The sequence below is a fragment of the Barbus barbus genome, assembly GCF_936440315.1.
Source record: "Barbus barbus genome assembly, chromosome: 22".
Classification (NCBI taxonomy): domain Eukaryota; kingdom Metazoa; phylum Chordata; class Actinopteri; order Cypriniformes; family Cyprinidae; genus Barbus; species Barbus barbus.
Genome location: NC_136750.1, coordinates 7,085,423 through 7,112,144, shown reverse-complemented (window position 1 = coordinate 7,112,144; position 26,722 = coordinate 7,085,423). Strand labels below are relative to the sequence as shown.

General features: G+C 39.7%; 1 protein-coding gene across 2 annotated transcripts; it reads left to right on the top strand.

The window, feature by feature from the left end:
• Positions 1–412: 412 nt before the first annotated feature.
• LOC306888469 (semaphorin-6D-like) lies at positions 413–19,099 on the top strand. 2 transcript variants are annotated; one of them, XM_079446799.1, is made up of 19 exons: positions 413–552; positions 7,794–7,962; positions 8,513–8,624; positions 8,743–8,803; positions 9,039–9,101; positions 9,203–9,304; positions 9,457–9,547; positions 10,125–10,244; positions 10,514–10,602; positions 11,115–11,332; positions 11,419–11,550; positions 11,752–11,907; positions 12,403–12,576; positions 12,875–13,015; positions 13,189–13,266; positions 13,567–13,625; positions 13,951–14,007; positions 14,498–14,668; positions 15,501–19,099. In XM_079446799.1, exons 2-19 carry the CDS (start codon positions 7,845–7,847, stop codon positions 16,790–16,792), a joined length of 3,234 nt encoding a protein of 1,077 aa, XP_079302925.1. In that variant the 5' UTR covers positions 413–552; positions 7,794–7,844; the 3' UTR covers positions 16,793–19,099. The 2 variants fall into 2 exon arrangements, with proteins under 2 accessions (XP_079302925.1, XP_079302926.1); XM_079446800.1 differs by lacking the exon at positions 14,498–14,668 and having other exon boundaries at positions 472–552; positions 15,501–19,093.
• The last annotated feature ends 7,623 nt before the right edge of the window (positions 19,100–26,722 follow it).

Here is a 26,722-nt window from a genome sequence, read left to right as displayed (position 1 = left end):
GTCCTCCCTTCCCAAAACAGTTCTGTGGAAAAGATTTAACAAGCAGCTTACTGCTGGGGGAAGGGATTGGGGAGAGAGGGGGGCCCCTCAGGGTCACCAAGATGTGAGGGCCTCTCGCATATATACACACACGAGATTCAAGACACTTTATTGGTGTGTTAAAAAGTTTACACTGCAAATGCATTAATAAATATTATATCATTATATACATAAATATTTACAGACAATACAGGTCTCACACTCTGGCAGGAGAAAGAAAAAACAGCCGAGCAAGGGAAAGCAGCCAAAAACCACATCTACTAGCGCTGGAGTGGAAAGAGGGAGTAGAGAGAAAGAGAGGGAGAGGGATAGAGAGAGGGAATGGGGAGGGATCAGTTTCTAGGCTAGGCTGTGGTTGGCTTTGCTGATGGATGGACTCGGGATGGATCGAGTTACACCATTTGCCGTGCATTAGTTTGTTTTTCCCCGCTCAGAACGGAGAGATACATCAAGCTTCGACTCAAGAGTTGTTGCGATCCAAATCGCGTAAAGAGTATCACGGATTCAGATGAGGTGAGTTGATTTAATAGAGAAAATGCAGCGTTACGAGCGTTTGAGCCGGTAAAAATGGGGGAAAGGAAAAGAAGCGACAAGAAAAAAGATTTCCAAAACATCAGAAGTACTCTAGGTGCAGCGCAAAATATAGAACTGGAGCTATTTTTATTCGCCCTGTTACCCGTTCACACCGATTCGGATTGTTTATAAGCGGACTGACGCACGCGCTAAAAGTTCTTCATTCTGAAGAGTAGCCTAGATCTCTTGAGGTAATTACTTAGTTGGTTTTATTTGGTTTGGGTTGTATTGGTTTGGTGAATGACGGGGGGATGGTGCTAGAGGAGAGGGAGGGTCTTGGTCCTATTTGATCGGTGAGCTTTTGAAGATCACAAAGCTGGACGAACCCCACGGGCTCTGGGAATTGTTTTGAGTGGTTCGGATAAAACAAACACATGGGAATCTTCTGGCATTATGGATCAAGCTGCACACATGCTGTCTGATCTCCACTGGATTTAACAGAGTAAAACATTTTGGAATATAGCCTAACGCGGAGAGGGTAGTCTACATGCTCGTTTGGAGAACATTCAGGTAGGATTTCTGTTTTCCTTTTTATAAATTGTTGTCACGCAGATGATGGAGTAAATGGAGTATTTTGTTGTACGGCAACTTTTTTTTCTGCATTTAGTCTGTTAATTCAATACGGATGGAAGAGCTTGGATAAAAGTAACTGATTATATTTGGCATTATTAATAAGAGAAAAGCATCCTGTTGATACAGTGCTTTTATTATTCGATTGAAAGGGGGACAATGATACAAAATAATGCTTTCTTCTTGATACTGTCATAATAAAAAATAAAAAAACGGGATTTAAACAACTCAATGTGGGAAGCTGATTCAAGCATTTTATTCCTCAAGTGTATCGTTTCTTGGTACATATAATAAAACGGGGAGATGGCACAAAAGTCGGACTTTCAGCTAAAATACCACAGATAATCAAAATACGGGGCAACATGCTCTTACAGTGAATCCCCATGTTTTTACCTAACAATTGAAAGGTAAATATAGAAATATTATGAAATACTTGTATTCATACACTTTAGTGTCAATTTCAATTAGTTTATTCATTTGAAATATGTGCCATTGCTTGTGATTTATACGAGATGAAAAAGGCCCTCATAAAGGTCATAAATGCCCCTGAAAATCAATGCCAGTTAATTTCTGACACTGGGTGGAACAGATGTATCTTAATGCACTTCAGACCCCTCCTGTCCTGTAATGATGAGGGATCCAAGTTCGCATAGTAGTAGAACAAGGCAGATTTACAGCCTATAAATTCATCTAACCTTTGCCTATGAGTTGCATCATAAAATTCAAACTGATACGATCTCTTGAGCAACAAAACAATAATATCTCTACTGCCTCTATAGAATATGGTAGAGGGAGGGAGGGCGAGAGAGTGTGTTGCCGTTGTTGTGTAAAGTGGGTTTTGGAGCCCATGGTCATGCATTAACACAATCAATTTCCCAGCAGAAGCCATTACCGACCCAACACTCTTCTGTTGTCTTTATGCATTTACTGCAACTCAAGAGATTCGTCACGCCTCGGCTCCAGCTTTGATTCACATGCTCTGTTCAGAGACGGGGTTCAATTCCGGTTCCGAGCGGAGAAGGTTTAGTTTGAGGATGCTTTATGCTGTTCATCTGGGCTGAATCGGCCAAACTGTTGAGTGACATCCGAGATGCGCTGTGAAAAATACGCACGTAGCAAATGAAACGAAAAGAGTGACAAAAGAATGAATGAACTAATGAGTGAATGAGTCGGGAATAAATTACAGTTATCTCGTTTAGTTCGGTGTACGAGTATGTTGCGTGTTGAGGTACAACACTGGGGCAAATGCTGAGTGCAAAACATGAAGTAGAGGTAAAAGGTATTTAAAATTATTTTACGTCTCGCAAATTCACAGGCTACCATATTTGAGGTTGTAAGACAAATAGAAAACATACGTTTAAATTCTGTACAACAGTGTAATACATCAAAGTAAATTTTCTTCAAATCAGTTGTTATACCATAACCACAGTCCACCCATTTTATGTGAAACAGAAAACATTTTAATTCAAAACCAACAAGCAACAAATGTAGAACATATATAAAACATAAACTAACAACTAAAACATGTTTGTGCTGAGCTTTTGTCTAGATTGTGAGAACTGCATGTCCTCACAAGGACAGTAAAACCTGAAATCACCTACATTGTGTGAAGCAGCTTAGTTCCCCATGGAGGAGGAAAACAACTTAATAAACAAACTAAATAATGTCTTCATTAAAATGCAGAAAAGCAGTTTTGTGAGGGTTAGGTTTAGGGGTCAGGAATAGAAAATAGAATTTGCTAAGTATAAACACAAGTCAGTTTAAATGGATATCCACAATGATAGAAAAAAAGGCTTTTTAACATGTAGAGGAATAGCTTGTGTGGATGTACTGTATATCAAGTTAGTCTTACAACTTCTACTGTGACCTCAGGTGGGTGCTGGTCATTTATAATAGTGATTTCGCACTGTAGCTGATTTTTAATTGGTTAAACGGTTATGACTCCGTATTACAACACTCCCTGCTCTTCTCTAACCATTTCTCACTGTTTGACCATATGGAAGTTAATGAGATGCTGATCTCCTAATGCATGCTTTTGTTATTTTGTCCTTCATTAACGTGTGACATCAAGTTTAAGAGGTTAATTTCTTAGAAATATTATAAATGCAAACCACAAGAGTGCACGGCCCCCCTGCATTTCCTCAACGCTCTTTCAGAGAGCGCCAGATAACATACCTCTCCTGAAACTTCACCGTGAAGCAGCCTCAGCACTTTTCACGTGCGTGTGTGACTAAAGTCAGTCACAACAGCTGGCCACATTTTGTCCACTAAGCCCACGCCAGTCCTGCTGTCTTGTCTTCAGCCTCGGTCAGGCTTGAGTAACTGATTTAACATTTAAAGCATGGAGGTCTCCTCACTGGCCCAGAGTGAACGGACCCTGAGCTCTCTATTGTTCCCTTAACACACACACACACACACACACACACACACCTGCAGGAGATGGCTTTGGGAGAGTGGGGATGGGGAGTAAGGCTGTACAGGTGGGGCAGTGACCCATCTTACAGCTGTGGAGTAACAAGTTGTGACTCCTCAGCTGTAATCCTACTGTAAACAACTTTATGATTTCAGTGCTCTCGTGTGGGAGAGCTCTAATCTCAGCGTGAGTCTCTCTGAAACCACACACATCACAACTGCTGAGTTGTGAAAACAGATACAAGGGCCAATTTTTCAAGATCATTTTGCAGTTTTAGTGGGCAGTATGACCAATATTTTATGACCGTTTTACCAATATCTTAATTTTATTACTATTATATTACTAAATAATAGTTTTTTTAATAAATAATAACTATATATATGTAATTATATTTATTATTTATGAAAATACTATGTAAAAATACTGTCTACATACTACATAGTAATATAGTTATTATATATATTTATATATTTTTTTAAATGTGCATAATCCAGTTACTTCTAGCCTATACATTACAAACGAAACATACTTACTGACTTGATTATTATTTATGTATTAATTTATAGAATTTTTATAATCGGACACAAACCAAAATATATAATTTTTCATAAAGAATGGTACATTGTTATTTATTAAACTGATACTTTATTAAACTAATATTTCAGACTCAAAATTTTGATATGATGAGCCACAGTGTAGCATATCAGTGTAAAATAGCTGATGTATGCAAACCTGTGACTGCATGTTAATTTTCCATATTACATATTAATTGTTTTAAGCATATTTATTATACTATATAAGTTTTTTATAGATTATACACAATACGTTTTGAAATGAAAAACAGTAAACATAGTTCAGACTCAATTCTGACAATACCACAGCACAAATTATTATTTTGATTATTTTATTTATTTTTTTCTTACTGCAGAAACCTGGCAAAGTTGCTTGCCGATCATAAATTATTAAACTCTGTTTTGTGTTGTGCTTAACAAATACCCTTAATTACTAGTTCTACACTTAAATACAAGTTGGGCACACGTCCCGTCACTGCATTATAACATTTTTTCAGGTTTCTTCTTTTTCTCTTATATGTAAATATTGTAAATCATACCTGAGCACTGATATCTGCTTGTATATATCTGCCACGGTATAGATTCTCTAGCACCTGGCACATTTTTGCCATTGTGTGGTATATACCACCATACTCGCCCTATTAACCCTATTTTACAGCTTCTGTTGATTTATTCTTTCACCTTCTTTCTCAGTGTCAGGCAGACCTGCAGGGTTCATGTTAAACCAAACCAAAGTGATTGTGAAATGCAACTCCTCGGTTAAGTGACATAATTCTCTCCTGCATCAGGATGCATGAAACTAGCTTTAGCACATCAGCTGCACCATTGGGGAGCGTTTATTTCACAAGGTTAACTGAAGCCACAGAACGTCACCGACCGGCTTTGTTCTTTTGGCCTTCACTCTCGCATTTCCTGCAGCTGGACTCTCGCGGGCGGGCGGGCGCTGGGTGGATATGCTGCAGGCAATCTTACTGGAACGACCTGCCAACACAAGTGGCGTGCCAGCATCCCGGGAAACGCAGCCAAAAACATCAACGAGTGTGCGATTGCGTCGCACGGAGAGCGGCTGTAATGAGAGTAGCCGGGGAGCAGCTAAACACTAACAGGTTGCGTGACTAGTCGCCTCTCTCCACGCAGGGCCTGTTCAGTCTCATACACCGGAGGGCAAGAATGGAAAACCAAGCCAAGTCATTCAATAGAAAACACGTTGCGCTCGCTGTATATTGAAAAGAAATTCAAGACGCCTGACCTTTGTATGTCCTTTGTTTTTGCTTTGCATTAGGTTTCTCTCGCTCTCTTTGCCAAAGCCTGGTGTTTTTCGTATGCCGGAATTGTTGTGGGATTGTAGCGTGTCTGCGTAACTCCCTGTGGTGTTTCTATGAATAATGATTAGAGCTTGTGAGGAATTTCTGTCATTGACGATGAATATGCTCCAGGGTGCTGGAAATATCCTTCTTTATTTCTTGAAGTAATATCCAGGCGGAGGAAATGATACGGCACTGTGAAGCTGTGATTAGACTCTCAGTGCTGTATTAAACTGGCGCTCCTCTTGTACACATTGCTTAATCCATACGGTGTTTCCCGACCCCTTCGAGAGTGCCGTTCTGCTGATGTGTGCACTTCTGTACGGATCAAGGATGCGTGTGGGAAAAGAAATTCATTTGTAACTCTGTTATGATAGACACGTTTTTTGACCCCTTGATCTTTGACTTCCACTGAGTGTCCAAACATTAAAGCTTTTAATCGCTCAAGCTCACATGGGCAAGGGAAACTTTATCTTCAATCGTGTCTCGTCTTCTGGTCTCTCCTTCTCTTCTCTTCTCCTTTTCTCATCTTGTCTCACCTTGATCCTTCTCTTTTCATCTCAAATTATCTCATACAGTGTGTCTTCCTCATCTTGTTTGTCCTATTTCTGTCTGTCCTTCTCCATCCTGTCTCCATTTTTGTCCTTGTCACCTTGCCTTTTCTCACCTTGTCTCATCTTTCTTTTCTTTTTCTTCTCTTCTTTTTTTGCATAATCTGTTCTGTTTTCATCTTTTCTCTCATCTTGCCTCTCCTTTTCTTCCGTTCTTGTCTCTCATGTTTGTCTCAAGTAATCTTGCGTGTCCTTCTCATCTTATCTGTTCTATTTTGTCTCATCTCCACTTCTCTTGTCTTATTTTTCTCATCTTGCCCCTTTCTTTTCTCTTTCTTGTCTCATCTTCTCGTTTTCTTTTTTCTCGTTTTTATGTCTCATGTCCTCTCCTTGCCTCTCTTTTCTTAAATTCTTGCCTCATTTTGTCATTTTTCCCTCTCATCCTGTCTCTCCTTATGTCTCAGGTCTCATCTTGTCTTTCTTTTCTACTTGTCTCATCTTATCTTCTCATCTATACTATTTGTCTCGTCTCTGCTCCTCTTGTCTCCTCTCTACCCTTTCTTTTCTTATCTCATAATTTCTTTCCTTATATTCACTTCTTGTCTCATACATATCTCTTCTTTTCATCTCATCTTGTCTCTCTTGCTTGTCTCATCCTTCCATTTTCCTTCCTTTTTTGTATTTTTTTGTCTTTGTTTCTAAGCTGGTCCTTTGTCTCTCCATCTCTTTTCATAACTTCATCTTCTCAAATCACCAACCTTTTCTCTCATCTCATATAAGAAATTGCCAGAGAAAGAGTCATTTCTATTGATCCGATCAAAGCACGATAGCCCAGAATCCCTTGCAGTCAGCCTGTAGAAATTAAGATCCTTTATGACAACAGATGAGCAGAGAATCTCCCTTCCTCAAAGGACTGTGGATCATATTTCATTAGGAGAATTACCCTAGGTCACATCCCATTCAGCTGATCAATTGGGAACTGTTCAATCAACAGCTAATCAATAATAGCAGGGTGGTACAGGCAGCATATGCATATTACAGCATGGGAGCAGGTGCGCAGGGCCGCTAATTGCAAAAATGTCAATACTGTATGTGAGCATGTGTGGCGAGATGCGTTCAGGAAGTGGTTGAGGCCTGACTCACTCACTCTCTCTATTTCTGCCAAGCTGTTTGTTGCCTCCATGTAAATTGTTTATATCCGTTCGGGCTTTGCTGGCATGAATAATTTGTAGCTTTATAAATATTTGACTTTACACTGCTCATTAATATGCACAGATGATTGTCTCTCAAGGACACGACCCCAACCACAGCACGCAGACCTCTGAAAATCTTCCTGTTTGGATGTCCATTTGGAGACTTCTGTGCCAGGCACAGCAAACACACTCCCAATTACAGTACTCAGTCCAAACACACACGCACACTTAATAGTAGACAAATTCCATTCTAAAATACAGTGTACATGTGCATCAGAGCTAGCTGATTACACAGCATTCACGTTTCTGGTGTCTTAAGCGCTTGCTTTCCACCCCCTCTTTGTCTGTTTTTTGACCTTCCTCTCATGGACAGATTATCAATCATAGGTATTGGCTGCCAAATACACACACACTAAATGATCTGTTGGGAGTGAACCTGCATGTGTATACACAAAAACCATGCGTTCTAATCTACACATCAAATCCTGACAGATGTCATGCACAAAAACACAAGAGCAAGTACTTTAAAATAGTGGCTGATCTATCTTGACGTCTGCATGTGTTTGTGTGTGTTACAGGTAACATCTACATAAGTGCAGTACAGGAGGTGTGTGCCCTCTGTGCCAGCAATGGGGTGGCGAGAACTGACGATTGACCTGCTGCTGCTACTGCAGCTGATGGCATCCCATCTGGAGGCTGTGAGCTTTCCTGAGGACAACATCCCTTTAGACGTTGTGGACCGACACTGTAAGAACCAGACACCACACAGTTTCTGAATAGCCCCCATCTACATAAGATCTTTATCAAAAAACAAAAAAACATACTGGTGTTTCTTCAACTTAGGGCACTTTTGGCACTGCAGGCTTTTGGTAGAAAGTAAACTGCCATGAAGCACTTTTTTACACTCTCGCTAGTGCATCACATTTCCCATAAACAATGGCTAGTGGATATACATACAACCCAAAATAGTTTTTTGTTATTTTTGTCTTTCAAGATAAAATGTAATAGTTTGCATTTTCTGCATAATTTAACAAAATTCCACTTGAGCACACAATAAAAATATTCTAAAATGAAACTGGCGTTTGCCACGTGCTTTAAAAGAAGACATGCACACATAGAGTCATTGCATTAGCGATGCTGTGCTCTGCAGTGAGAAAACACTCCAGGCTGCTGACAGTGCAGTCGCTGGACGTCAATGCGGAACCTGCATTCATTACTTTAGCAACAGCCGATCAATACCAACGTCGAGCTCTGTAGACGTTAATACTGAATAACGGCGCATCTGTTTGTTCCACAGATGCACGACAGTACCCAGTGTTTCGTGGACGTCCCTCTGGCAACGAATCTCAGCACAGACTGGACTTTCAGCTCATGACCAAGATACACGATACGCTTTTCATCGCGGGCAGGTAAGTCAGCACAGGATGTGGAAGCGAGATCTTCGACTGTTTGACCTGTTCGGACGAGCTGTTTTGAACTATGAGTAGTAATTTGTGTGTAAACTCTTTCTCTCTCTTTCTCTCGCAGGGACCAGGTGTATTTAGTGAGTCTGAGAGAGTCCTACAGGAACGAGATTATTCCATACAGGGTGGGTTCACGGTAAATTAATTTATGACCAAAGTGCTCTTGTGACTCTTGAGGTGCACCAAGTGATACAAACTATCTCTTGTTAATCTAAGTTCCAGTTCCAGTCATCGAAGCACTTTCTGTAAATCGTTAGGTTTCTGTTTCTGTCTTTCTGTCCCTGCCCATAATGTAGCGCATTATTAATGTTTAAGAGTGTGGGAAACTGTGTCTAATGGTGATAGTGTGTGATGTCACAGAAGCTGACGTGGCGGTCGGGACAGGCGGACAGGGAGACATGCGCCATGAAGGGAAAGCACAGAGTGAGTCCTCCACCCCTTCAGCATAAATCAGCCATCGCTGGTTCTGTAGTATTTACAGCACTGAAGCAACCATAAATCTCACTGTCTTGTCTCCCTCTCAGGACGAGTGCCATAATTTCATTAAAGTCCTGGTTCTGAGAAACGATGACCTTGTGTTCATCTGCGGAACAAATGGTTTCAACCCAATGTGCCGTTACTACAGGGTAGGTCACGCTGTTAGGGCTACGTGACTGTCTGCATGTTGTTTTGCTTTTAATAAGTAACTGGTTAATGTGGATACGAGCAGTTTTACAGTACAATGAAAATAAGAACCCTGGATCTCTATATATTCTATCTGTTTCCCTCTCTTATTTAGTTGGATAACTTGGAGTTTGATGGGGAAGAGATCAGCGGATTGGCCCGATGCCCGTTTGACGCCAAGCAGACGAACGTTGCCCTGTTTGCTGGTATGAGAGCTGTCAGGATAATGAGGAGGATGATGAATAACTTTGCCATGAATTTTAAAAGTTTTGGATAAAATTAACGCTCCAATGAGAGCCGAGACTGATGTTGCGCATAAATCAGAAGCCGCGAGAACGTCCTGTCTTCACGCCAGCTCTGTTAGTATACAGACAGGAACGTCACAACCTGAGAATTAGTACACTGTGATGTCACGAGTGCATCTGAATGAGTCTGTACAAAAAAACCTCCAGTTCAAATATCTAAATATTTTTAAACATTAAACTCTAAATTGAACTAGATTCATGCTTAAAACAAGAAATTATTATTATTATTATTATGACAGAAAGATTATACATTTTTCAGTACCTGGAACATGTAAAATAGCAGGAACAAGGAAGTAAAAAGCAAAACGTATTATGAAATATCTTGTTCATTGTGTCATGCATTTATGAGTGAGAACAACCATGTGAATAAGCCTTTAGTGTTCTGAGATGTGTGCTGAACTCCAAGTATATTGGAGAGTTGTATATAATTATGTAATGACGATAAAGTGTGTTTTAAGCTCAAGTATTTATGTCATAGATGGTAAGCTGTACTCAGCAACAGTGGCCGACTTCCTGGCCAGCGATGCTGTGATTTATCGCAGCATGGGAGATGGTTCTGCCCTTCGCACCATCAAGTATGACTCCAAGTGGTTAAAAGGTACAGAAACTCTTGCTTGTCTGCTTCATGTACACACTAGTCTGTGTTTTATGTTAACCTTCCTCAACCGAGGACACATCTGACCTATAACCTGTACCTTAAAGAAGTGGGTCAGTGTGGGAGAAGAGAAAATGGTGGGTGTTGATGTAAAATCCAGTGTGGCACAATCTAGGTCAACACTCAGCTATTCAGTCAGCCAACAAAAACACATCAAAATTTAACTTGGGGTCAGCGGCGGAGATGCTAATGCTTCTCTCTTTCTTTTCCAGAGCCACATTTTCTCCATGCCGTGGATTATGGGGATTTTGTCTACTTTTTCTTCAGAGAAATCGCAGCCGAGCACAACAACTTGGGAAAGGTATGACTTGCTATGAAATGTGTAATGCTGACATTGCTACGGGTGCTAAAGTTTACAAAACACGCACACAAAAAGTAATGTGATGGTATAGTGACGTTATCAGATGGTAATACCATGGTATCTAAACTGTAATGATGTAGTTCTGATTTGTATGTTAATGTAGTATTCATAGGCTTTTATTTAGGGATGAGTGTTTGTCCCAGAGGGTCAATATATCATCCGTTGCCTCAGGATTTGCTTTAAATTGGCCCATATAACGACTTCTTTATACCACAAACTAATCAATATTTAAGTTTAGTTAATATTGCAGTCAACACCTGCACTGAGAGCAGGTTTTACAGTAGTGAATTATTAAGATGGTTACATGGTGCTAATTCAAGCCCTCTAGCACATTGCAGTTTTGTTATATCCCAAAAAAATGTTTCTTGCGTATATTTAGATTCAACGGGGAGAAAGATCTAGTATTTAGAGAGCGATGCTGAGTTTATCCTGCTATTTTTCTCCCGCTGCAGGCGGTTTACTCCAGAGTGGCTCGGATCTGTAAAAACGACATGGGAGGGTCTCAGCGGGTGCTGGAAAAATACTGGACATCTTTTGTTAAGGCTCGCCTGAACTGTTCTGTTCCTGGAGAATCATTTTTCTACTTTGACGTCCTTCAAGCTATTACGGACATCATCGACATTAATGGGGTGCCTTCTGTGGTTGGAGTTTTTACCACCCAGTTGAACAGGTAAAGCTTGCCACAATCCTTTCCACAAAAACTCCACATGGAAACTGACTTAATAGCACTAACGCCGCTGTTTCTGATTTATTTAGTATCCCTGGCTCTGCGGTATGTGCGTTCTCCATGGCGGACATTGAGAAAGCATTCCGGGGCCGTTTCAAAGAGCAAAAGACACCAGATTCAGTGTGGACACCATTTCCAGAGGAGAAGCTGCCTAAGCCCAGGTTGGTGCACGCACTAGTGCGTGACGGGCTAATCATTGTGAAATTAATAATTAACAAGAGATAATTGGACATGCTGCATATTTAACCTGTGTGTGCAGCGACCATATGGAGGCGGGTATAGATTTACAGGCATGTGGCACATAGCTCTTTGCCCTCTTTCCCTCAACCGGAACTGCATGTGTTTGCGTTTTGTCTTTTCAGACCCGGCTGCTGTGCGGGACACGGTTCAGCAGAGTCTTACAAAACCTCCATCGAGTTTCCAGACGAGACCCTTCAGTTCATCAAGTCACACCCTCTCATGGATGCCTCAGTCCCCTCCATTGGAGACGAACCCTGGTTCACCAAAACAAGAGTCAGGTACGGGCACAGTGCCATCATTCAGCCCAGTCTGAAAAACCTTGATCTGACTCTCGCAAGATTTGCTGCAACCAAGATATTTGACAATCAGCACAGTCTGCCCACTTTGACAGGGAAAAGTCACCAGCTCTCTTTGGATAATCTGTATAATCAGAAAGAAATATTGATATCCGTCAGAAAGAAATGTAATTCTAGCACGGATTTTTACATAAAACATATAATTACATAACACACTGAGCAGTTTGCCATCTAGACCCAGTGTCAGCTGTTAAATAAGTATCAGGTAAACATTTTATATCCCTCCCAGCAAAGAGCGTTGGTTTCACATTCTAAACAACTGGCACGCCTAATTTAACTAGTTCAGGTCTTGATAGATGTATCGCGTTTCAACATGTTTTGTCCTGTGTCAGCTCAAGTTAAACTGTTGTAATCTATGCGTCTCCTTGTAACTGAAAAGCGGCCTTGTACTCAAGTGTTTTTACTTCATCTTTTCAGGTACAGGCTCACGGCACTCGCCGTTGATAACACAGCAGGACCCCATAAGAATTACACAGTGGTTTTCATTGGCTCTGAGGCAGGCATTGTGCTAAAAGTTCTAGCCAAGACATCCCCACTGTCTTTGAATGACAGTGTCCTACTGGAGGAGATTGACGTTTTCAACCAAGCCAAGTATGTTTTTCAACCTTATTTAATTATCTCATGACCAGTCTCTAAATGCATTCCCTTTGTCTTTAAATTGTGGGAAACGTATTTGTAGACGCAATCCTTTTATGACCTGAATGAAATTTTTGGATCCTTTGAGATGAGATTAGATCTGTTTAATGTGAAAGCGAAAGGTTGTTGTTTTTTTTGTTCTCTTTCTGTTGAACTGTGTGACTGAAGAAAGCAGTGAGTGATGGATAGAGCTGATAAACGTGATTTATCTGTTCTTCACTGTCTCCCTCCCACCGTTCTGTTATTCTCCCAGGTGTTTATCCAGCAGTGAGGACGATCGGCGAATTCTGTCTTTCCACCTAGATAAAGACACCCACACACTCTATGTGGCCTTTTCCAGCTGTGTGGTCAGAATACCACTCAGCCGCTGTGAACGACACAGTTCCTGTCAAAAGTGAGTCCTGAATGCAAGTCTGTTTATACAGGCAGCACAATACATTTTTTGGCAGATCCAATTCAAATATATTTCATTTTTGTCGCCTGAACAGCATGAAACCTCCTTAACCATTATGTGGTGTGTTCATTTTCCATATTGTGTAGTTATAAAAAATTGTTTTTGTGTTGCAGGTCTTGCATTGCTTCTAGAGACCCGTACTGCGGCTGGATGTCACATGGAGCTTGTGAGCGTATTCCTGCAGCTATCCAGTAAGTCAATCACAAAAATATGAAAATTTACCTTGAAAATGCAAGGAGGATATACTGAGAACACTAAACTGAATAATTGTCACTGCAACCGATTTCCTACAAAGCTGAGCTAGATTCTCTCTTCTTCTCTCTTAACAGTTATCTTTTCCACTTTTCTTCTTTATAAAATACACATTTTATGTTTTGATGCATGCTGTTTTTAAAAAAATAACTGGAAAAACAGTGTATATTAATGATGTTGCTAAAAATTGACATTGTTAGTACAAACTCATCATCTTTTTACTTTTTCCTGTTTTTCAGAACTGTTTATGAGCAAGATGTTGAATACGGCAACACAGCGCACCTCGGCGATTGTCATGGTGAGCTCATCAACACGCGCATCTTTTCAGAAACATTAGTTAGTAGTTGTGACATCAATAACCCCCTCACACTCTCAGCTGATGGAAATTAACACATACCACACAAACATCATACTAATTCCTCTGACAATTAAACACTCACACATACATTGTGTAGTCCTCAACATTACAGAAAGTAAAAGAGCGATACAGTGTAAACCAGAGGAAAACAAACACTTTTTGTTCTTTTGTAATTTAATAAAAACAGTTTTAGCGCTTATTTTATAATTTCAAACTTTTATTTTTGTTATTTTATGCTGATTTCCTGTTCCTTTAATTCTTTTAGAATTTTTGGCCACTACATCAGCGCCAGATTTCAAATCATATGGCGACCCAACCTCTGGTTAGTTTCCTGTACTGCACTGGTTTCATTCATTGAGTTCATCTTTCACCCTTTCTTTTCTCCTCTAGTGCTGCACCTACCCTTATTCCTGTGCTTTTTTTATCATATCACCATTATCATTGAGAGGCACCTGATCTCTCAGCACCAGCTTGTCCATCATTTCCTGCATTCTTTCTTTCATTCTTGCATGGATATGTGCTGCCTCCACCTTATCCTCTCCCTGGAGTATATTGTTGTCTCTTCATTCTATTAGAGATAATCTTCATCCTTTCCCTCCTCTCAGGCTGCAATTTTCCTTACCTGAGACTTTGTACAGCCATTACCTTCCTGTAATGGTTCAAATCTCTAAATCTGAGTCAATCTCTAAATATTTACCTCAATGAATCATATAAACTGACGAATGACAGTTCTGTCAGTATGTACTAACCCCGATCGTTACGTTGCGCCTATCATGGGCTCCGATTCTATAACAGTATGTTTGTCGCTACAGACATGGAGTTGCCATCATCGTCAGTCACAGTGCCCGTGACCTCTGAACCCATACAATCACCCCAAACCATCCCCACTCAGATACCCCAACTCTTTGGCTCACGGACATTTGTGCTCCATGATGACCCAGCCACTTCACATTCTGTTGAGCATATACCAGGTGTGCTGGAGGGTAAGGCCTTGACCAGAGCGCTCTGCGCTGCTGCATGGAATTCTGGGTAATAGCTGCTATTAGTGCTGCTAGTCTACTGAGAGAGTGCAAACATCTCTGATAGCAGCCAATTCCTTTTCCAAAATGGCATGATAAGCAATTCTGCAGTATTGAGATGATACAAGCAGCTATACTTAGATTTCATCAGCGTATAAAGCGTTTTATTATTATTTTCCATACTTTTAAAAATCTTTTGTTACTATGATTTGTCCTCCATGTTTAACTTTATTTTCTATATATTTTCATTTAATGCATTTTCTATAACATTTTTGTTCAGTCTGACTTAAATGGCTACATCTTTATCTTCTTTCATCTTTTTCTTTCTCTGCCCTTGGTTTTGGGTTTTAGGAAATCTTCCAAAGGCCTTGCCACTGAGCAACACTTTTAATCACCTCTCGAGCAAAATTATTCACCGACTAACTCTTTAGAATATATGCGGACGCTAACAACACTCACCCCCGGGTACTAGACGAAGACAGCAGGCTTAATTCTCTTTGGGAAAACTCTCATGTAAAACAACAACATACTAACTCACCTGATACTGCAACCCATGTGCAATAAAATGTTCCATCATACCTCTTTACTAATTTGCCTCCTTCACTAATAAAATAACAGGATATCTCATTGCATTTTCTGAATGCTTGGTAGATTTCTTTAAAAGCTTCTAAAATGCTGGACATAACAGATTCAAACCAAATTGTTAAGCATCCTTTGTGGGGGGGGGGACTTTTTGCCTTAAGAGAGTTGTTCAGTGATCAGTGTGTTAACATGGTATTTGATATCTGTGTTGCAGGTGTATGGGAAATACAAGCAGGTGAATCTAACCAGATGGTGCACATGAATATCCTTATCTCCTGTGTGTTAGCTGCATTTCTGCTTGGTGCATTCATCGCTGGCATGGTCGTTTACTGCTATAGAGATGCCTTCCTTCGCACTCCACGCAAGATCCAAAAAGATGCAGAGTCAGCACAGTCCTGCACTGATTCCACTGGCAGCTTTGCCAAGCTTAACGGTCTGTTCGACAGTCCTGTGAAAGAGTACCAACCCAATATGGATACTCCTAAACTTTACACCAACCTGTTGAGCAATGGGAGGGAGGTGCCAACCACTGGAGACACAAAGATGATGCTCCTGAGTGGACAGCCACCAGAACTAGCAGCACTGCCTACACCCGAGTCCACACCTGTGCTTCAACAGAAGAGCCTTCAGCCAATTAAGAACCAATGGGAGAGAGCTCACGGAAAAATAAGTGGCTCCCGCAAAGATGGGCCACCCAACAGCCCGCAGTATGTTCCCTCCAGTCCCCCTCCCCATTCTACCATCAGCAACCCCCACATCCCCAGTGCCGTGGTACTGCCCAATGCCACACATGAGAACAAGGCATCCTTCAGTACTCCTGAAGGGCCTCAAGCAGAAAAGAAGATCCAAAATAGTGATCAACATGGTTCCAAATCTGGCCGTAAAGACCAGCGGCGCACTGTGGATGCCAGGAACACGCTGAATGACCTTTTGAAGCATCTGAATGATAGTACCCCAAAGGCCATCATGGTAGAGATGCCCAAATCCCGACAGCACCTGATGCTGGAACCCATTGTAAGCCCAACAGAGATTCCCCCCAAAGTCCCAAGCCGAGAGGCCTCCTTGTACTCTCCCTCTTCCTCTCTGCCCAGGAATAGCCCGACCAAGAGACTGGATGTCCCGACTACACCAACATCGCCCACAGGGCAGATGGGAACTCTCGAGAGACAGCGGTATCACCGCAGCTCATCCCAGCGACACTCCATATCCTCGCCACCCAAAGGGCTGCACTCACCTAGCGGGGCCATAGTGTCCCGGCAACCTAGTATGAACAGGGGTGGGTACATGCCCCCAACTCCTACCCCACCCACTCGACTAGACTCTCACGGGGTACCAATGGCTATGACACCTTCCGTATCCCGGCAGAGCAGCTACAGTGGTCATGGATCTTTACCACGAACGTCCATCAAACGGACACCATCGTTAAAGCCTGATGTGCCCCCCAAACCCAATGGCTTTGCACCACAGACTGCACAAATGAGGGCAGTGAACAAGTATAGCTACTGAAATGCTTAGCAGGATTTTACTCGATGAATGGACAGTGGGAGTAAAAGCATTTGGCCCTCAGAGATATGGCGTGCCAGTCTGCGTTCCCTATGAAGGGAAATGAATTGGATGGCAGAGCTTCTGTTTCGGGTAGTTGTGCCTAGTTCTCAATGACGTTGTCCTGTCACGCTTCAGTGGCAGGTGACGGATTCTGATCTTTAAGGCGGCAGGGACGCCTGAGGTCATGGGTCACAGCTAACATGCAGCATAAAGCAGCTGTGTAGTTGCTGCGGCAATGGGGCAGCGTATGCTCCCCTATGCACTGTTCTCCCCGTCAATGTGAACTGTTTTTGTTAGACTGTTTGGAAAATATGACATTCTTGCTTGGATATCTCTCCAGAAGACAGACAGAGTGAAAGGGACATGTTGCGTGTCTGTGTTTGATTAGTCTCTGGGGTAAACTTGTGTGCATTCATTGACCATGTTTTTTTTCAGTAAACTGAGAACAAGCTTGAGGCATCGCTGTCATAAAATAAATCCCATTTATGGTGCATTAACATCAGATGTGCTTGGACACAGAATCCAGACATTAATTAATAATGTCTGTGTGCAAAAGAAATGTCCAGGGCTCCTGCTTGGACTACTGATTTTAAAACTCACAGGGTAAAAGTGCCCTCAACATTTGTGCTGCTAAGTGTAGACGATGACAATGTTTAACAGACTCCAGTGTGGCATTCCATGCAGCGGTTCTGTGTCAAGCTGCGTCAAGCTTTTAAACCCACAGGCTCAGCACAGGATCACGCTGGTAAAATGTACAATGTTCTCTTTGGTCATTTTTAGTTCCAGAAATTCACTGGGAATCCTGTAATCCCATAGAGTCAACTTTCAACTATGACGTAAGGCAGATCATTGATCAACCTCTCTCCTTTCCTACATGCCAAGCAAGCACTGCTGATGGGTCTGTGAAATTCAAGACAATTTTTGTCTCCTTTTACATTCTTGAAGATTCCTTTCAGTTTACACAGCTTGCTTTTTGGTTCCTGGGCAAAGTATTGCATAAAACTGCAAACAGCACATTCCTTACTATAAACCACTACTCAACTCTGGCAAAAACCAACTTCATACTAGACCCTATCTGAGAGTTATGCTTCAATTTGCTTGTTGCAAAGAACAGAGGCCTCAATTGCATACTCACTATAAGTGTTCAATCACTGCAATACCTACCAGTGTGTCTTGCAGAGTCGTGCCAGTGATAATGTTTTTGTAAATATACAACTATTTAATTGTGGATATTTTCAAGGCAAGTTTACCTGTATCAGTGTATTTGTGTGCCTTATTAAAGTCATGAGAGCGCAGTTTGGTTTGGGACATTTCATTATTATCAGACAAATAATTTTTGGTTGGATATGAGCAGGGAGGCTACCCAAGGGTGAAATTTTAGGATTCGGTCATTGCAAAACCCATAATGATTGACCAGTAATTCGAAAATTTGGAGTGGGGGCAGGTCCATCCCCTCAATATTTGCAATGGCTACTGCCCTAGATGGGGAGACAATGATATGGCTGGACCTTCAGAATGACCTTTCTTTTAGAGAAATGAGATTTAGAAAAAAAGATTATAATAATTGCTTGGCCGTTTTCTTATTGCCATTTTATTTTTATTAATTTCTGGAAGGTGCTAATTTGCGATGATGAGATGTCATGCAATGAATGTATTATGAATCTAAAATGTATATCACCTAACTTATTTAGGTGATATACATTTTAACAATTAACAATATTTCACAACATTTAATGGGGTCAAATCGAGATGTGCTTTTATGGTCATCTACGATTAGAGTTTTTTTCTTTTTTTAATTACTTGTGAATTTCAGTATATTGAGGGGAAACTTGCCTGTTCAATCCCAAAGCTTCATGTTTGTTTACATGTTCTGATTGTATTAGAGCAGCTGAGCAGAGGCTGGTGCATCATCACCTGCTAAAGATCAGTTTTATTAAAGGAGAGAGAGTTGATCCTGTGCTCTGGTTCAAGTTGTCCTGTGTTGAGCTGCCTTGTATATTGCAATATAAATCTGCAATCTGACTTCAAGCCTTTACTGTTCAGTCAATACTCTACGTGCAAAGAAACCAGACTGGTCTACCTTTTATTTTTAATACTGTGCAAACATTGGCAGTTGAAATACAGCTTTTCCTCTCTGGAATATTTTAATGTGTAGATATTGTAAAGCTGTACTGTGAAAGTGTAAATAATTACTGTCATTGTTTAAGAATATTTTTGTTGACTTTTTTAACACGGCATGTATAGTTGAAATAAAATATTACTGCACAGAAAATGTTTTCTGTCCTTCTTTGATAATAAAGAATGATACCTCTGCAACACATACTTGTAAAACAGATAATAATATAATATGCAGTCATGCGACACCCAAGAACCATGGGATTTGCCATCCCTGATGACAAACTTGTCGCGACTGTACTCTCTACAGGGTGAGTAAATGGAAAAAAAAATGTTCATGGGTGAACTCTTCCTTTAAATGTGAAGCAAGTTTCAATTCAAATTTTCTGAAATGCAAATATTTTGCAAATAAACACTGAACCCCAACACATGCTGACAATCCTTCTGCATTCTAAGTCTGTGGGCTGAAACTCAGAGCTGCACAACTGATGTCTTTACTGATGAGAGACTTAGCACAGACTTTATTTTTAGGCCCTTGTTTTGAAATCTCGGTGGAGAATAAGACATTCCACATCTCATTGGGAAATCCTCCAAAGTCATTTGTAAGCTGAGCACTCAACATCTGCTCCACTGGCTCAGACTACAGCCACATACACATAAGCTCAAACACACACACACTGATAACATCAGGTATCCAAGTTCGTATGAGAGACTCTAGAATTTCAGCAGTGGACAATCTTTTGGATGTTTAGATCAGACACATCTAGGCTGGTATATTCAAGAATTTACCACATAATGTGTATAGTTATGGTTAAGATAAACAAAGTGGAAAGTTGAGAAAGTTTGTCCAAACAGCTGATGAAATCGCAATAATCATAACTTAATCATTTTTCAGTTATATTTTTGGCCTTTTTAGTTGTGGTTGGATAAACAAAGTGGAAAGTTGGGAAAGGTTGTCCAAACAGCCGATGAAGTCACAATAATCATAGCTTAATCATTTTAAAGTTATATTTTTGGCTTTTTTGTGCCTTCATTGGTTAGGACATTACAGATCAAACAGGAACGTATGAGGCAAAGAGAGGGTAAAAGGATCAGCAAAGAACCTCATGATGAAAACTGAACTCAGGTCACCTGAGTGAAATATTGAAAAAGTGAAAAAGCCAGTCGAAAACAGATCTGAGCAAATATGTTGGTTGATTTTGACATGAGAGGACAACAGGAGATCAGCCTTTTGGAATTATTATGGATTGTGTACTGGCATTTTGTCCGGAAGCGACAGTTTAAAGTTAAAATGCATTGATGGATTTGTTTCTTACAAACACGCAGCTTTTCATTTTACAAGATGTTAATTGTTGAACTGGAGTCGTGAGGGTTACTTGTGGAATATTGTGATGTTTTATCAGCTGTCTGGACTCTCATTCTGACAGCAGCCATTCACTGCAGAGGATCAATTGGTGAGCAAGTGATGTAAATGTCTCCAAATCCCTTCCGATGAAGACTGGATGCGCTCAGGGTAACTAACTATTCAGCAAATATGCATTTTAGGTTCATTATTCTTTTAAAAAATTCAGAGAAACAGGAGACCAAAATAAGCTGGATAGCCATACCACACTAAAGCATGAACCGCAGTTTTATTTAGGTTGTGAAAGTAGACAGTGTGGTCTGAGATTGTTCCAAGCATACTAAAATCCTCTCAGGGAATCTGCATCTCTAAATTAATCAACTTCAAAGCAACATTGCTAAAAACTATGAAAAAAAAGAGATTAGTCAATATCATTCGGATGACCAGCTAACAATCTAAATACTTCCCTAATTCGCAGCCACATAGCTGCTTTCCAAGTACTGGATTTTTTTAGTATTTTAGGATTTTAGAGGAGTGCACTTGAATGAAAATAAAATAATAGGTTAAATGGTGAGAATCACAGCTATTCTCTGGAAAGGGGGTTTGCGTGAACTGTAATTACATCAGCCAGCGGGGGAATATTACACACACACACACACAGTCCTCAGGCTTATGGGCTTTGATTCATGGTGTTGTCATTGTACCTGCAGACCAAGCATTGGTTAATGGAGTCTGACCAAGCACTCCAGATGTACACACATACACACATAAAAGTCATTTCTCTCTGTTTAACATGAACACAAAAGCACCTTGAGTTAGACATTCATCATCATTTTCGCCTCAAATTTAAGACTTTGAACACACACAAACAAGCTCAGGGATGTGAGGAGGGAACAATAGACGCTTAGTACCAGAACATCCCGGATCTCACAGCTTTAAATGTGAGCTATTATTAATGCAGTTGTCACATCAAACACATTCCTTTCCTCTTGCTGAGTCACTGATAATATGTGTGAGGACCATACATCTCAAATAAATGTTAAAATGTTTGGAACCCAATACTGTTTGAGAAAAAGAGTCAAGGTGTTGCTGGGTAGCACAGCCCTGTTTTGCCCCTGCTGGTGGATGCTGTAACTACACCATCTGACTGAAATGAGTATTTTTTTGGATGAGAACTCTGATGCAATAAAAAAAAATTGCAACAACTTTTATAATATAATGACATATTAATGACGTTGCCAGTGCACAGTTATTTTTACAGGGCTCTTAAAAGCATGAAATGGACAATGCGTGTTAGAATTTGTGGCTTGTGATTTGCTCAAAACAAGCAAGACGCAGAACTGAACACCAGAAAGCAGATCACCCAAAAGATGGCAGATTTCAAATCATACTTTAAAGGCTGCATGGGCCACCCAAGCAACTGTCATTGAAATGACCATGCTAACAGATGAGTTTAAATTAGTTGAACTGAATCACTTGAGTTGAATAATGACACCATTGCCTTCTGTAAAGCTGCATATAAAAGAATTGGACTTGTTTCATAACTGATGAACAGTTACTGAACTAAACTAAATCAACAGAGAACTGAACTAAGCTGAATAGTAGATATTTAGTTAATTGGCAAAATGCAGAAGACCTAGAACCATTAATAAATCCAAATACCTTCAACCTGTATTTAAAAAAATAGGTTTCTTTATCTTAGCACAGGTAGATACACGCTACGGGTAATCCCACATTCCTCGGAGATAAATGCAGTCATCCTCTGTGATTCTGGAGTTTATCCAGGGATGAGTGTTTGGACATGCAATTTCACTGATATGACCTCTATCTGAAACCTTAAAAAATCAATGTCCTGTTCAACACAGTGCTCCATGCATTAAAAGCCAAATGCAGGCTTGAGGGGGTTTAAATGGGCCTAATTTGAGACATCTGATGGCTGTTTGTGAGGCAATGCTCTCCTGTCTTTGTTAGCACAAGTGGCTCTTCATTTGCTTTTAGCATGCATTCTAGAAGAATCACACCCTTTTAAAAAAATCTCACTCTCTCTCTCATACACACACATACTGTGGTCACTACATTTACTCACACAGAGCTGTGGCAAATTCCCAGAGAGGCCCAGTTCTAGAAAGCCACATTTATATGCAGCCTCCATCCCCGCTCGCTCTTTCACTGTTACGGTCTCTCTCTCTTCAGACCGAGGCTTCCACATCCTTTGCATTCACACATTTCTGGGTGTTTGCTGCTCTCAGATTGTGTGTTTGAACATCCCTATAATGCTATACAGGGCAGCTGGGATCCCTTGGATATGATATTGTGAAAAACAGACGGATTCAGAGAAGAGACAGGGTTTGCCTTTACAAATACAAGCTGCTCAAGAGGGACCCAAGGTCGCCATATTATTGTAAACCAGAAATAACTGAATTATCATTACTGAGTGGCAGGTGAGTCTAGGTGATATATCCCATGTTTCCAAGAAGGTTGAGAATCGAAAAACAGTTCTTATTCAAAACTGTGGCATTTAAAAACAACAACATGGTGATTTTTATGGTGTTTAGTTCTGTTAATGGTTCTGAATGAAAATCCCAAAGCCTACTTTAAGCCAAATTAATGACATGAAAATGTTCCGCTGTTTTCATGAGAATTATAAAGGGACCCTATCATTGTCTCACCTTCCTATTGTTCCAAACCCATAAGACTTTAGGTTATAAAGGCATCATAAAATAAATCTTTATGAATCAAGCACATTAATCTAAATAATTTTCAGTGAACTGTCCCACATTTTCCCATTATTGCAATTTTTGTGATTGCTAAACTTGTTCCCTTTACTGTAATGCAATCTATCTAGCTTAACAACTCATGCATAAATTGTTTCACAGGAATTTTACGAACAGAAATTTAATAATGAACAAAAAATCAAAAGTATCAAAGGTTGCAGGGGGGGGGGGGGCACATGGTTCAAAAAGCTACAGTCTTGATAAATGTCCAAAGTCTTTTCTCAGTGATTAAAAAGTAGCAATTACCATGTGCTGCACAAAATCCTCCCTCTGTCTTTTATGTGAAAAGGTATCATTATAATTTGGCCTATTCTCTGGGAAAGGTGTCTACAGTACACTTCATGGTCTGCTACAAACGACTTTTTCCAATGAGAAGTATTTTAAAATGCACCTAACATTCACTAAATGCGCTCAAAGAATAACAAGCACATTATTCACCATAAAGATATTTTAGTCATTTAAGTAGATTGTTGCAATAGACTACACTCTGTATGTATCATACAGGCTTTAACGTTCATTTATCTGATTTTTCACAGTCCTGAAAAGACTTGTGAACATTTACAAAAGAAAGAAATGCAACACTTCCCCTTGATCTAAAGTGTCTCTTTTAATTTCAGTTTAATCTATCAGCATGCTCAGCTCCATTTCTTTTGAAGGAATAGCCCCCTGCCATTGTTCCAAACTTGCATGACTTTCTTTCTTCTATGGACACGAAAGGAGAAAGGTTAAAAAAACTATATAGGCAATGGGGATCAGAGTTGTCAAGCTCCAAGAAAAAGAACCATAAAGTGCGTAATGTTTGGAATTACAGAGGGTGAGTAAGTGGTGACAGACTTGTTCATTTTCATTTTAAATTTTTCATTTAAAATTTTTTATGAATAATAATAACACAGTAATGTGTGATGCTAAAGACACTTTAACTCTAAAGACACGTCAACTCACATTAACTATTGGAAGTGACACTAACGTAGGACCACATTTTTTGGAGGTTTTCAAATATCATTCACACTGTGCAGATAAAATCGTGACTGGTGTCGGCAAGCATCAAAAGGATCAAGGTGTAGTCACACATGGCTTTGTGTTCTATTCACTTTCTTTCATATGCATACAAACACAGAAGAGTGTAAACCACTCCTGGAAACAGTGAAAAACATTTGATCAATAGAGAATGTTTTTATAATTGATTATTTTGAAAAACAGAAGCCCTAGAGTGTGACAACATATCCTGTTACCCATATTCACTGCGGGGTCTGAAGTAATTTCACAAGTTTTAAGCCTAGTGTGACCGCACCTTCAGATTTGGGCCACTTACATCCTGTAGTGTGAATATCTGTAAAACCAGTCTAAAAAAAAAGTGAGATCACAGTTAGTACATAGGTGTTTCTTTTCCCTTTTCTGGCGTAGATCCTCAAGTGGTCACAATATGACTGGCTTGTGCTATTATTTTCACATTGTGGATCTCAAGTGTATGGTGGATAAAGTTTAGGCATCTCCACATGAAAATAAAAGATTAATTCAGCATTGAACAGAACACCAAACCTTGCCAATCTGGACAATCATTAGAGGTATAAATGGACAGATAGATATTGATATACTGGAGAAATGTTGCATTAATACAGTGTTCCAGTGGAAGTCTATGGAGCAAAATATTTGAGAGGTTTAAAGCAAAAATATCTTTCACAAGGCCTTTAACCATGTCTGAACCGTGGGATGATTTAAGGGAAAAAAATCAAAATGTAGTATGTTAAAATAAAAAATATAGTTATATAATTATATATATATATAATTTTCTAATCTAATTAAATAGTATGTCTCATGTTTCAAATAGTAGAATGATTTATTTAATTATGTGTGGCATTTCACCAGCTAAAACTGGATCCGTAGGTGTTTGTTCCAGCAAATGAGGATAAGGTTAGGTACCTGATTTTTTATTGATTGATTTATTTATTAAACTGAAATATTATTGTTTACAAGTCTACATTAATGATACATTAATACTGAATCAGAGTTTGATTGAGAAGCAGGCGGCTTTAATGGAAAGTTGCTTTTTAGGCTCAGTGTAAAAAGTTCAGTTTTAGATGGATAATTGAAGCAACTAAATAAATACAGCTAAAAACATCCTCTTTTTCTTGTCAATACTGTTTTTTTAATTAATGTTCCCAATTCCCACAAGCAGCATAAATTAATTCAGGACTTTATTAGCTCCAGAAAAGCAGGCGCTGAGATGGCTTTGACACCCTCGCTTTAAGCCAATAACGCAACATTCAAATGAAGTGTGTGTTAAAAGCACACAAGTTTACACTTCATAAACTCACTCTCACTAGGCTGTGTTGATGGATTGTGTGTGTGTCGGTAGCTAAAAATGCTTATACTTCACTTCTTACAGAGACATAAAGGAGCTCTAAAGGCATACGTCATTGTGGCACACACTCACCTGGGCCTGTCCCTGGGGCAGAGTGTGTGTTAGTGCATGTGCGTGCTGTCGGGAGGAGGGTCACGGAAAAACCCAACCACAAAAAAGCAGCCAGACAACACAAGAGCACCTGATCACTGTCATAACACGCTACACCCATCCCAACACACAAACACAGCAATAAAAACACATTCACAGCAGAACAAAGGGCTTGCATGTATTATTACATCTACAGACCAATAAACTCAATTACAGCATTAGCCTCCTATGCGCACTGTGTACAGACACTGAACGTATACATTCATAATCATGTATTTGAGCTGTCAGCATGACATATGAAACAGGGACAGCAATACCCCCCATTATGAAAAAGAAAATGGGAACATAATGGAAAAATATCATGTGATATATTAAATGTTACATTTCCATGCATAGGAAACGTGTGTATGTATATATATATATATATATATATATATATATATATATATATATATATATATATATGTGTGTATATATATGTTTTTTTTATATACTGCAATAAATGCTTGAACCATGCATGGCTATATATTGATAAATATTAAAACTATATGCAATGAAGACAAAAGCTGCACTATATAGTTTTATTGAATTTCTCTGTCATGAATTTACATAAGGTTGAATATACATTCAACTTTATCTCACTGAAGTGTTTGCGCAGTTATGCATTTCATATATGAAAATATGTTTGTGAAGAAAATTGTGTTTCCTAAAAAACAAACATAAAAAGGATTTTTGGACAATTAGATGTTAGTGATGCCAAAATGGTGAGTGGAAAATTAGATTTGACATTTATATATATATATATATATATATATATTTTAAGATTTATTTATGGGGTTTGGGACTTTGTTTTAGGATAGGACAGAGAGAGAGAGAGAGAGAGAGAGAGAGAGTGAGAGAGAGAGAGAGAGAGAGAGTGAGAGAGAGAGAGAGAGAGAGAGGAGGACAGGATCGGGAAAGGTCCATGAGCTGGGACTCAATCTTGGGACACCCAAAGCGTAACGGCACTATATGTCGGCGTGCTGCACACCAGATTATTAGCGCCGACGACATTTCTAATTTAATAAATAAATAAATACACACACTAAATAAATGGATAAATAAATCCTTATAATTTTGATTACATATTAAATAGAAGTGTATTGTTGAATATATTATGATAAGTAAAAAATATAGTATTTGTTGTTATTATTATTATTATTGAAAAA

Excerpts from the sequence above, each read along its gene's own strand:
- LOC306888469 (XM_079446799.1), top strand. The coding sequence starts at position 7,845 with ATGGGGTGGCGAGAACTGACGATTGACCTGCTGCTGCTACTGCAGCTG. Across the intron at positions 8,804-9,038 it reads ACGAGATTATTCCATACAGG|AAGCTGACGTGGCGGTCGGG; the intron begins GTGGGTTCACGG and ends GTGATGTCACAG. Across the intron at positions 13,016-13,188 it reads CGACACAGTTCCTGTCAAAA|GTCTTGCATTGCTTCTAGAG; the intron begins GTGAGTCCTGAA and ends TTTGTGTTGCAG.